The sequence below is a fragment of the Cervus canadensis genome, chromosome 1 (assembly GCF_019320065.1).
Source record: "Cervus canadensis isolate Bull #8, Minnesota chromosome 1, ASM1932006v1, whole genome shotgun sequence".
NCBI lineage: Eukaryota > Metazoa > Chordata > Mammalia > Artiodactyla > Cervidae > Cervus > Cervus canadensis.
In genome coordinates this window covers 42,038,624-42,050,615 of record NC_057386.1, presented here as the reverse complement: position 1 = coordinate 42,050,615, position 11,992 = coordinate 42,038,624, and the positions used below count along the sequence as shown (strand labels likewise).

At 48.8% G+C, this 11,992-nt stretch overlaps 1 protein-coding gene across 1 annotated transcript; it reads left to right on the top strand.

Annotated features, from left to right (window-relative positions):
• The first annotated feature begins 1,775 nt into the window (after positions 1-1,775).
• COPRS (coordinator of PRMT5 and differentiation stimulator) lies at positions 1,776-6,395 on the top strand. The gene is made up of 4 exons (XM_043480445.1): positions 1,776-1,977; positions 4,566-4,632; positions 5,014-5,235; positions 5,969-6,395. Exons 1-4 carry the CDS (start codon positions 1,879-1,881, stop codon positions 6,136-6,138), a joined length of 558 nt encoding a protein of 185 aa, XP_043336380.1. The 5' UTR covers positions 1,776-1,878; the 3' UTR covers positions 6,139-6,395.
• Positions 6,396-11,992: the final 5,597 nt, after the last annotated feature.

The window sequence follows — 11,992 nt, the reverse complement described above, 5'->3', positions numbered from 1 at the left end:
TACTAAGAATAGTAATCTTTTTTTTTTTTTTTAGAATAGTAATCTTTAGCTTGTGTTTTCTAACAGATAATTTGCTCCCAGCTTTTTGTGTGTGTGTGTGTATTTTTTGGTGTTCAGAGGTTTTGTATGTGTGTGTATGATTTCTATTGTTGAAAACCCATCTCCTGCTGAGGACAACTCTGTTTACCCCAAGCAGTTAACTAAATTTTCTACACCACCATTGTGGCCATTTTTCTTAATGCTGATTTTGATTTACCTTTATTGTGTATTAAATCTCCATGAGTATCAGTCTGCTTCAGGACACCTTTATTAGGAGCTTTTGTACCCTAGTGGGTGGTTGTGTGTCATTTATTCTAAAATAAGAAACCTCTGTCTTCTCCACTAAGTCTTGGGAAGTTCAACATTTAAATCCTTAAGGGGCTTTTTTTATTTTAGGAAAGAGCACATAAGAGATGAGAGTTAAAAGGGTTGTGGTTGTTCTTCCAGCATGGCTGTGAAGATGGATCACCCTGGGCCATCACATCCTGTACCTGGTTCTTAACATCGCAGATAATGAAAAGTTCACTCTGAGCTCTGCTGATACGGTGGCTTCCAGCCACATGTGGGGACTTACATATATTGAAATTAGATAATTCAGTCTTCCATTTACACTGGACACATTTTCAAGTGCTCACCCAGCCCCGTGGTTTCCTGAACAGCACAGATAAAACTTTTATTTCCACCATCAAATAAGGTTCTGCTAGACACTTGACCTAGACCCAGTTAGATCTGGGGAAACTGACTCATGGGTCAGAGCAGAAGACAAATGTCACACTCTCTTGTAGGAAAGCCTGCATAGAGGAAGAAAATGTTACCTATCAACTGTTGGGCTAACTATTTTTCAAATGTCTTATGTAATGTATAGACAACATTCTTTGAGAGATTTGGAGAAATAGTGTAATGTCAGATTGTCATAAAATGGCGTGATGAACAAAGAATCCCAGCTTCCAGCTTTTCTGCTACATACAGGTTAAGGTGATTATCACAGCTTGAGCAGATTTGTTACGGAGGTTCAGGCAGCGCAGGGAAGGAAAGGCAGCAAGGGCTGTCTTTAGAATTTGGTGTTCCCCAGCTCAGGTGCTGCCTAACTTATGCTGCCCTCGGCTGTAGAGGGCCAGACTTGGAGCACTGAAAGATAGGCGCCTAGGTGAGACTACGGGCACAGTGCAGGATGTTTAGGGTTACTGTGACCGAGTGTCATAGCCTATAAGGGTGTCTGAAATGTTAGAGGAGTTTTGATCAACCTGGCTTGGTTTCTAAATGGGTTAACGCAAAGACCTGTCATTAGCTCAGGGTGAGAGTCACTGGGCTCCTGAGTTGTCTCATCCATTTGTGGGAGGGTTGTAGCCTGATTCCAGCCCAAGTTATAGAGAAACCTGTTAATAGAGAAAAGAAAATGGGATTAGAGCTACAATTGGCCTAAAAAGTTTTTAAGCTCTTACCCACTATTTTATGCACTATTAGGTAGACGCGGGTAATTGACTGTTCTAACAGGTTTTGAAGGAAAGCATGTCCATTGTGATTGGGTGGGGGTAACACTCGGGCGTTCCAGACCCAGCTAATCGTTTAGCCTTGGGATCTGCGTCGCCAGTGGCTACAAAAATCAGATTTCGGGACGGTTGGGTAGACGGGGCTTTCGGAGGCGGGCACGCCCCGCCCCTTACTCCGCCCCGTCCGTTGCCCCGCCCTTGGTTCCCTCTTGACCCCCCGCGCCCCGCCCCCGGGCCGAGAGCACCCCTGGCTGATTGGCCCTCAACGGCGTATCCTCGGGCTGGCAGCCAGGCCGGCGCATCACGTGGCCGAGCGGCGTCCTGGGCGCCGAGCCGCGGGCAGACAGGCATGGACCCTCCGACCGCCGGGGCCCAGGCGCTGAGGGCCGCGGACCAGACGCGGGGTCTGCAGCTGCCGAGCGGGCGGGAGGCGCCCCCGAGCCCGGGGGTGAGCGCGGCGCGGGGCCTGGGCGCGGCCACCACCTGCGCCCGGCGGCGGGAAGTTGTGGGGGCTCGCGGGGCCGGGGCCACGAAGCCGGGGAAGCGCTCCCGGCCAGCTTCGGGCAGCCCGGCCGTTCAGGCGCGCGCCCGATCTGGAAACTGCCGGGCCGCGGGACTGCGGGGCGGGGCAACCTCGAGGACGTGGGTGGGCTCACCGGGCTGGGAGGGCTGGCTGTTGGCTCCAGGGCGCCTTTGCGTCCTTGCCAAATGGGAGGTGATGCTGCTGACCGACAGCTGGGACTGCTGCTGGGGGGTCCGGGCTGGGGCCGGGTGAGGGCGGCGAGGAAAGCGACTTTCCCGGAAGCATCCGTGTCCCATGGTGGGGATGCTCAGCTAAGCCAGAGCACCGGATGATGTCTCCTGCGCGCGCTCCTTTTCACTGAAACCAAAAGGCCGCGTTTGACGCAGGCTTTCTAGAAACTTGTTTTCTTTTGCGCGCCAGACAGCTCCCGGTTTCTCAAAGACCGCTGTTACAGTCATGTCCTGCCCTTGTTCAGTAATCCCTTTTAGACGGTGAGCTCTTTGAAGGTAGGAACGCTCTATTTAGTGCTGTAAACCCGGTGCGTAGCGTAGTGCCTGGCACCTTAGACACGCATATTTATTAACTGGATGGAAGAGGAATGCTTGTCTAAGCATCAGAGACATCCTAACCAAAATAAGATAGGAAAAACGTAGTGGTAGGCTTATAAAGAAAATTACTTTAGCGGGCAGGTAGGATGAGACTGATTTTGTCAGGCCACAGCAGGAAGGTTCCTGCACTTCCTCTCCAAGATGAGAGGATGGTGGTCCTAGCAGAGGCAGGGAGGTGAGGATGTGCAGGGCAAATGGCTGGGAGCTTGGAGAGATAACTGTGCTGCACACGTTGATAGAGCCTGAAGGGGCGATGTGGATGCCATGGCGAATTTTGTGCTCTAGCAGTGGAGGCCTGTTGAGGTTTCTGGGCAGAGTGGTGATTTCCGGTGTGAGGCTGCGGCCAGATGGGTGAGTGTGGGACCCTGGTGGTCCAGGGGCTAAGACTCTGTGCTCCCAATGCAGGGAACGCTGGTGGGGGCTCCCATATGCTGCAACTAATACCTGGTGCAGCCAAATTAAAAAAAAAGAAAAAGTGGGTGAGTGGGAAGGCAGTTAGGGAGCTCTAGCAATAGAAGAGGTGAGAAGTCCCACTACTGGTCAGCAGGAGTGACCGGGAGTTGTCACTGACTACTGGAGTTGGAATTAGCTCATTAAATTCAGGTAGGACTAGACTGTGATGAACTGGGGCAGGTACCAAGCGCAGTTTAAATGTACGGGCAAAGAAGGTGGATTTCAGCTCAATAAATGTTATGTTCCTGCTGTGTGCTAGGTGTCTTCATCAGTGTAAGCTCATTATAAACCTCCTGCCAGGTTAGAACAATCATCCCCAACTTCCAGAGATGGAAACCCAGGCACAGTGGCTGAAATGGTGTCCCAGGTACACCTGGGATTGAGTGTATGGGATTGAAGTCAGGTCTTCTCATGCAGGCTGTGAACATTTCTCACCTCACTTAGAAAGAGGTCTTCACAGGTGATAGGATTTCAGGAACTCTTTCTTTTTTGTTTTTGGCCATACTGCCCAGATGTGGGATCTCAGTTCCCCTACCAGGCATTGAACCCATGCCCCCTGCATTGGAAGCGTGGAGTCTTAGCCACTGGATCGCCAGGGAAGTCCCAGGATTTCAGAACTTTTGAGCAATGGGAGCAGAGAAACCTAGCGATGGCTATGAAGGAAGACGGTTTCCCATCAACAACTGCCGATTTCCCTTCAACAACTAAAGCTCTTTTGTCCTCATGTGTCAGTCAGGAGATGAAATTTGATAAAAGAGCTATTAGCTAGATAAAAAGTAAAGGTAAAGATGAACACGGTGGTATCCACTGCGCTGAGGGAACAAAGGGGTGAGATTGGAATGACTAAAATGTACAAGCTCAGAGGAGAATTTCAGGGATCTGAAATTCCAGCCTCTGAGGCGGGGGTACTGTCCTGTCCTGGCTAGTTTGGAGTCTCTGAGCTTGGAGGAGGAGTCCTGAGGGCCCAGACCAATCAGGAGAGGGCCCGGTGAGGGACTTTCTTGGTGGTTCAGTGGCGAAGACTCTACGCTTCAATACAGGCAGCCTAGGTTTGATCCCTGGTCAGGGAACTAGATCCCACATGCTGCAGCAAAGAGTTCACATGCCAAAATTAAAGATCCCAAGTGCTGCAACTAAGAGATGGTACAGCTAAATAAATATTAAAAAATAAAAAAAGATAGGGCCCAGCGAGGAGACTGGCTCTGTATGTGCTGGCAGACTGTACACTGGATTTAGTAGGCACTCTGTGAAGGCAGGTGATCCTGCCGGCAGGGGTGATGCCCACAGGAATGGGAAGCAGCAAGTCCCAGTGTAACAGGGCACAGTAGAAATGTGGGTTGCAGGGTCTCACCCAGCGTTGCAAAGGAGGGTCTGAAAGGGTGGATATGGGGCTGAAATACTGGCCATTCCCGAGATATCCAAGTCCTGGGTCCTTGTTTCTTCTTCCCGCAGGCTGCCTTTGCCCCAACTGACCACTCCAATCAGGAGAGAGCGACTGAGAACACCACAGATCGACTAGGCAAGTAGGCAGCAGAGCCTGGGGTGGCTCTTGGGAGACACCAAGGAAGTCTGTACTGTGAAAGCTTATCATTGCCAGAAGCCCTTTTCCTCCGTGTCATTTAAACCACCTGAAAATACACACTGTGCCTGATTTCCTCATGTGAGTGAAAAGACCTGGTAATGAATGGCCTCGTTTAAGACACAACATCTTATTGAAAATAAATTATCAACCCTACTTGTAAAACTGGGAGCAAAACAACAGTTTTTAAATAAGTGCTCTGGTGGCTAAGGGGCTCTGCCCGCTTGTGACTGTTGCCCTCTCAGGAAGTTTGCTGAACATCTTCCTAGCAGAACATGACCAGGTTGTTTTAAGCTGTTCTTCCTTTTGTCGATTTCTTAGCCAACGGAGCACAGAGCATCCCTCACGATAGTCCTGCCCATGGTGAGGGCACCCATTGTGAAGAGGAAGGCTTTGCTGAAGATGACGAGGATTTTGATGGGGAACCAAGTCCCCGGGAGCTGTCAGAAGGGATGTCCGGCTGTCTACCCAAGGAACAGGCTGGTGATCTTTTTCATGAGGATTGGGACCTGGAGTTGAAAGCAGATCAGGGGAATCCATATGGTAGGTGCGGGGTTTCTGGGGTCCTAGGCCAGGCTCTAGTGCAGTTGGAAAGAATCTGCCTGCCAGTGCGGGAGATGCAAGAGATGAGGGTTTGATCCCTGGGTTGGGAAGATCCCCTGGAATAGGAGATGGCAACCCATTCCAGTATTCTTGCCAGGAAAGTCCCATGGACAGAGGATCCTGGCAGGCTACATGTAGTCTATGGGGTCACAAAGAGACGCAACTGAGCACACACAGGCCAGGCTCCTGAGACCCTCCTACCAGATTAACCCCTAAACAGTTTGGAAGAGGGAGCCACATCTATTAGTTTTGCCTGATAGCTCTTACAGGTCTGAAATTTCTGTGACAGCTCCTCTTTCATATTGGAGGTGGGGGTGGGTGGGGGAAGTGCCAGTTTTGCATTTTATTTTACAACAGTATGGGTCTGTTTGAATGTTGAAACAATGTCACTCTCTCCAAATATCTTTGTATGAATGGAGCAGCCGCAGACAGAAGTGCTCTCGTTGCTTTCCCTGCGCTGCTAAAAACCTGTGTCAGAAAAGCGGGACTGTGGGTGGCCTTAGAATGAAGGTGCTTGGGATTCTCCAGCAACGGAAGACGTGTGCATGCGTGTGTGCCTGCCTGTGCATATGTTTAAGCAAAGACGTGCAAGTGTCTGTCCCCTAGATATTTTTGGGTCTCTCTTGTCACACTCCCTCCTTCCTTTTAATCTGTCTTTTAAAACTGCCTGCAGATGCTGACGACATCCAAGGTTGCCTTTCTCAAGAGGTCAGACCCTGGGTGTGCTGTGCCCCGCAAGGAGATATGATCTATGACCCCAGTTGGCACCATCCGCCTCCACTGATACCCCATTATTCCAAGATGGTCTTTGAAACGGGACAGTTTGATGATGCAGAAGACTGAGGGTGTCACTTTGCCTGGCGGGTGGGTAGGTGGGCCCCTCAGGTCAAGGTCTCCTTTCTTTGAGGTGTGAGAGGTCACATCTGAGGAAACATTCCCAGTCGTCCCCCAGTCGGGCAAACGGACTGGTGTTAAATAAGGTCCTGAGTGCCCTGGTTCTGTTGTTGTTTTTATAAGCTCCTCCTTGGAATGTGTGAGTGTTTATGTCTGTGTTAGGGGGAGGAATCGTGTTCTTTATAAATAAAAGAAGAAAAAAGTCAGTGTGCTTTTGCCTACTTCCTCCCCCTTTTTCATTAGATAATTCTGAGCAAAGCTTCCTCTCCTTCATTTAAAACCCTTCAGTCCATTTTCAGGATTGACGTATCTTGAGATGAAAGATTAAACGACTCTGTGAAGGAAAACAATATTTTAGTTTGGCCTCTGTGGATCTGGTGCTACTGACCAGAAACTGGGACCCAAGAGACGCTGGTGACTTCACGGCTGACTTGTATTCCTGTTGTGGAAAATTGACCATTTACTTAGTTAACAAGGACTTTCTGCAGGCTGGAAAATGAAATGGCAAGTTAATTAAAGCAGCAATTGTATAACCCTCAATTGGCCTGAAAGGATTTTACACTCTGTTTTCCATTTAATCTTCTAATCCTTACGAAAAAGTCACTTAAATTTTTTTCTTTTAACCTCATGTTAGAGAGGAGGAAAATAAGGCCCAAAATGTTTTGACCTCTCCCAGATCACACGGCTGGAGACTTGTGTGACTTGATCCCACACACGACTCTGAAGTCTTCCCGTGGTTGCCCTCGTGTGTGCGTGTATGTGAGTGTGTGAGTCTGGAGGAGGGACCTGGGGGGCCACACCTCAGTAGGTTTGTGATGCCCCAGACCGAGTCAGTCACACTTGCCCCTTGGCAGCCTGAGGAATTGTGTCTTACCTCCCTGCCTCCTTAATGAAACTGAATCAAGAAAAAGTTTCAGACTTGAAACCTGAGTCCACTTCACAGCAGTTAAATGAACAATAAACCATTTAAGCAAATTTTTGGGGGCCCCATAAAAAGTGTGCTGGGCTTCCCAGGTGGTGCTAGTGGTAAAGAACCTGCCTGCCAATGTAGGTTAGATGAAAGAGAAGTGGGTTTGATCCCTGGGTTGGGAAGATACCCTGGAGGAGGGCATGGCAACCCATTCCAGTATTCTTGCCTGGAGAATCCCATGGACAGAAGAGCCTGGCGGGCTACTGTCCATAGGGTTGCAAAGAGTTGGACACGACTGAACAACTAAGGATGCATGTGTAAAATGCGTGAATAAGGCAGCACCATATGAGGGAGGGCAGTGGCTTTGACTGTGAGGAGCCCTCATGGCCAAGACTGTCCTAGGGAGAAAAACGGTCTCTTCCGCTGTCCTTCCTGGAGAGACAGTCGTAGACCACACCCCCACACCACTATTGCTGTACTCCTCCCAGCGCATGGCTGATGAGACCATGAGTATGTCTGATGTGAAAAGAGGACCTTGAGAAATTGAGCCAAGAAACATTGAGGACTTGGGGACCATGGCAGAGTCACCAAAAAGAAAACTGGTGGTAGGGGCAGGTTATGTGGGTGCGTGTGCAGTTACGAGGCAGCTGAAACAGTAGAAGCAGAAGTCACGAGGTGGGGAGATTCCATGTATGTCGGAGGGAAGGAAGAAAGTAAGAAGCACATGTGCATGAGTAACTGAGCAAAGAAAATTGACAGGCTGCCGTGGTCCGTGGAATGGTGGTGTGTTTGGACTCTTGTTGCTTTTTAAAAGTTACTCTCTGCCATTCTTCTTGGGTCTTCCCAGCAATATTCTCTTAAAGACGTTAGAATGGTTTTTACAATTGAAAGTTGGGTATGTCAGGAGAACAGGAAAAGAGGGGAGGGGTTAGTCAGTTGTTCTGGTTTAGGTCTCATTCTGATGCCCTCTTCTAGGGTGGATCAAACAGAAGGGTGTAGACAGGTGGGTGACTCCCCAGGCTGTGAACCCTGGTTATCTCAAGGGGGTGAAGTGCGAGTAAGGAAAAAAAAAAAAATAGGGACTTGGAAAAATACTAATGATATAATAAGTGAAAATACCAGACTCTAGAACCACTCTGATATTATTGGAAACCTGAAAAAATGGCATATGTAAGGGATAAGGATTAACATGGACAAATGGAAACAATTTGATCAGACAGTGGAGGTGTTGGCAATTTGCTTTTGTATTTTTGTTTTTTTAATATAGATTTTGCAGTGATGTATTTAAAGACACGTTGTTATCATAAAACAAGATGCCGCCTCTGCCTTGTCTTCCCCATTCTCTCTGACAAGTATCACAGCACCTGCCCACCTCTGCTGCAGTCGCCGGCATTTGGGTCCACTTCCTTCCTCAGAGTGAGAGCTCCCTGAAGGCAGGACCATGTCTGACTCCTCAGCCTCCCTGTTTCTTTAAGAAGGTGTATAGGAATAGGACAGAGAGAAACGTCCAGAAGTGGTCAGATTTGCAACCATCCTTTACTCTGAAAGCCTTCAGTCAATGACCATGTGAACTTTGTTCTCCAAACACTATAGAGTGTGTGTATGACAAATGAGTTTGTGATACAGACTATCAGATAAACAATAAATCATGGTTATATAAGAAATAATTGAATAAAAAGGAAACGTCACAGTGACTTCTAGCCAGCATCCTGTAGTGAAGAACTTTCATTTTTGGTACTCAAAAAACACAAACCACAAAACCCAAAGCCAAAAAGCTACTATATATCTGAATCTCTGATTTCTGAGCTGAGCGGTACAATCTCAGAATAGGGAGAGAACATGGATGTTGCTTAGTTTGGCCTGCTTGTGTGTGTAGGAATCATCTCTCCCTACTTCTGGGCACGGGGAGCTCATTCCCTCAGAAGGAGCCCGTCCACTGCTGGTTAGTGCTACTTGCTGGAAAATCCTCTCTGGTGTGGAGTTGGAGTCTAGCCATCCGGTGGTCCTGGTCTGCACTGCGGTCCTGATATTTTTTTCCATTGTAGGAAATGAGCACTCTTATCCTCTCTCCAGCTTTTCCTTTTCTAGGGACTTGCAAACATGTGTCAGGAGTTGAGAGATTGGGGGAGGGGAAGAAGGTAGAGGGGGGAAGGGGGAGGGGTTGGAGGGGGGAAGTGGGGGAAGGGAATGTTTTGTGGGTTTGGCAGGCCATCGCAGCATTGAGAGAGGTTGAACTTGTTCAGGGAGGGCAGGTGGAATAGAAGAGGACCAAGAACAGAACCCTGGGGAGCATTAGGGATTCCCGGGTTGACAGAAGGATCGGATCCTGAGGGCAGGCTGTGACCCAGGAGGGGGAAAGCCCAGGCGAGTGTGGGCGCCACTCAAGCTGTATCTGAGGAGGAGAGACTTTTAAGGAAGAGGGAGTGGCCATCTCTTCTGGAGGCCAAGTAAGATGCAGGCTGAAGAGGGTGTCTGGGGATGCGGGAATCAGAAAGTGCTCGGAGAACGTGTTGACTTGGGGTCGGTGCAGGGGTGGGGATGGAGCATCACAGGCTAACACATTTTGAGGGATGCACCCGAACTTTTGGTGCTGCTGTTTCTCTTGGGCTGGACTGGGGGCAATGGTGACTTCTGGCCAGCTTCTCTCAGAATGTGCAAACCAGGCCAGGAAGAGGCAGTGATGGGAGAGAAAAGGAGTGACCAGTGAGAGGGGCAGACGTGGGCAGAGGCTGCTGGAGAAATAGAGGCAGGAAGGGACTGTTAGTGGGGACAGAGGAGAAACTCTTATTCTGGTGTTTCTTTCAAACAATCTCATTAACCAGGAAGGGAACCACATCTGACCACTTTAAAAACTTGGGTGGAAAGGAGAGGAAAAACGTGTTTCTTGTGTGTCTGGGTGACATTTCTGATGTGCCTGGTTTCTCTCCTGCCCTGTGTCTATGCAAGCAGGCTCCTTGCCTTCATGAAGGCACATGACAGAGTCAAAAACAGCCAAGACACTTTTTGTTTTTTTTTTAGCTTCGGTTTTACAAAAAGGCATTTTTTAATTAAAAAAGAAATGTGTATATATTTGGTAAGCAGGCAAAGGAGTTTGGGGCCAACAGACTATGAATCTTGTAGAAATTTGGGAAGAAAGACTTTTCCCCAGGCCAAAAAAAAAAAAGTCCCCTAGTCTATGAGAAGGAAGATGGAGAGAACAAAGAGAGCACTCTGGAAACGCTAAGAGCAGATGGAATTATGAACCCCGGGGGGTTAGGTCCCCAGAATGATAGATGTTGGTGCTTCTAGGCAGTCAGGACCATCTCCCAAAAGATGCCCAGGTCTTCAGCATGCAGAGAACTGGAGGGACCCAGAGGGGCCGTGGGACAGGAAAGACCTGTGAAGATGGATGTCGGATGATGTCTTGCACTGCTTGAGGTGCTTGAAAAAGTGTGAACCCCAGAAGGTACACTTGGAAGCTCAGGGTCGGAAACTGGGATGGTCAAAGAGACGACTGTTTTGCTTCTTGAACCCCTGAAACGTAGAGTTAACAGAAGCCAAGATGAGAATGAATTACTGCTGGGGGCAGGGGGCCAGATCATCGGGTAGGTATGATGGTGTATTGAAAGTATCATCATGGGCTGATCATATCAGAGTGCTGCTAATTTTTGCTTCGTTTTTATTTTCTATCTGGATGAAAAACTCCCCATTTTTGTATTGTGGCAGAACAAACAGAATTGTGCCATTCACAATTTGTGTGAGTTATGTTGCGTATTTTTGTATGGCTCTGGCATGTTTCTGTCTGTTATGGCTCTCTTCCCTTTTGGAAGGTCTGGAGGAATGTGCTCTTTCACCTCACCCCTAAATTAGTTTGGTGCTGTGTTTATTTTTAAAAAGTTTTTATTGAATTATTTACAAGATTCAAATTTACAACATTTACACTATTGCTTCTGCTTTTTATGTTTTATGTAAATATTTACAAATTTACAATATTGATTCTGCTTTTTATGTTTTGGTTTTGTTTTTTGGCTGGGAGGCATATGGGATCTTACCTCCCCAGCTGGGGGTCAAACCCACAGCCCCTGCATTGGAAGGCGAAGGGAAGTCCCTGGTGCTGTGTTTATAGTGGGGACAGCGTGTTCATCATGAGACCCTGGGGGGTTGGGGGATGGTGCTTCCTGTAGCTCTCTCTCAGGTGCTTGGTGCTTGGTGGGTTGACTGTGAAGGCTGCAGAGACCACACTGTCTTTATGTACAGGAGCAACTGGACTCTGCAAGGCTGCAGTGCCCTGAGGAAACCCGAGATCGCCTTCCAGGGAGAAGGAAGCATGCTTATTGGCTTAGTAAATACCTTGGCACTGCACTGCCCTTGGTTTTCCGGAGTTCGCATTCCTGGACCCAACTTTTCCCAGGATGGTTGGAATATGGAGAAAGAGAAAAACAAAACAGAACAACCCACAACAGCCCAGTGCCCTGGCTGTAGCCCATGTGGATTCTGCCTCCCAGTTCTCCCAGAGCAGATTCCCCACCCAAATAACAGACTGCTGGATCTGCAGGACTCCGTGTGTGCATGTGCACACGTGTGTGTGAGCGTGGCAGGCCCAGGAGAAGTGGGAGGGTGTAACAGGAAGGCAAGCTGCACGGCTGGCTCCTGCTGTGTTGACTTAGCGAGTCTGGCTGCAAAGCCAAGGCCTTTGGAAAAGCACGGCCTCCCAGCTTCCGGCAGTTTCTGTGGCGCTGGTTCCAGGACTCAGCTAGATCTTGCAGGTGTTGATGGGCAGGAGGAGAGTTCAGCTGGGTCCCAGGGCACCAGGGTTGAGAGAGTCCCACCAGGATGTGTCCTCACTCAGGGCCTGGGGAGTAAAACACAGCCACAGTTTCAGGGGAAGGCATTTCTCTCCATCTTACAGGGTTC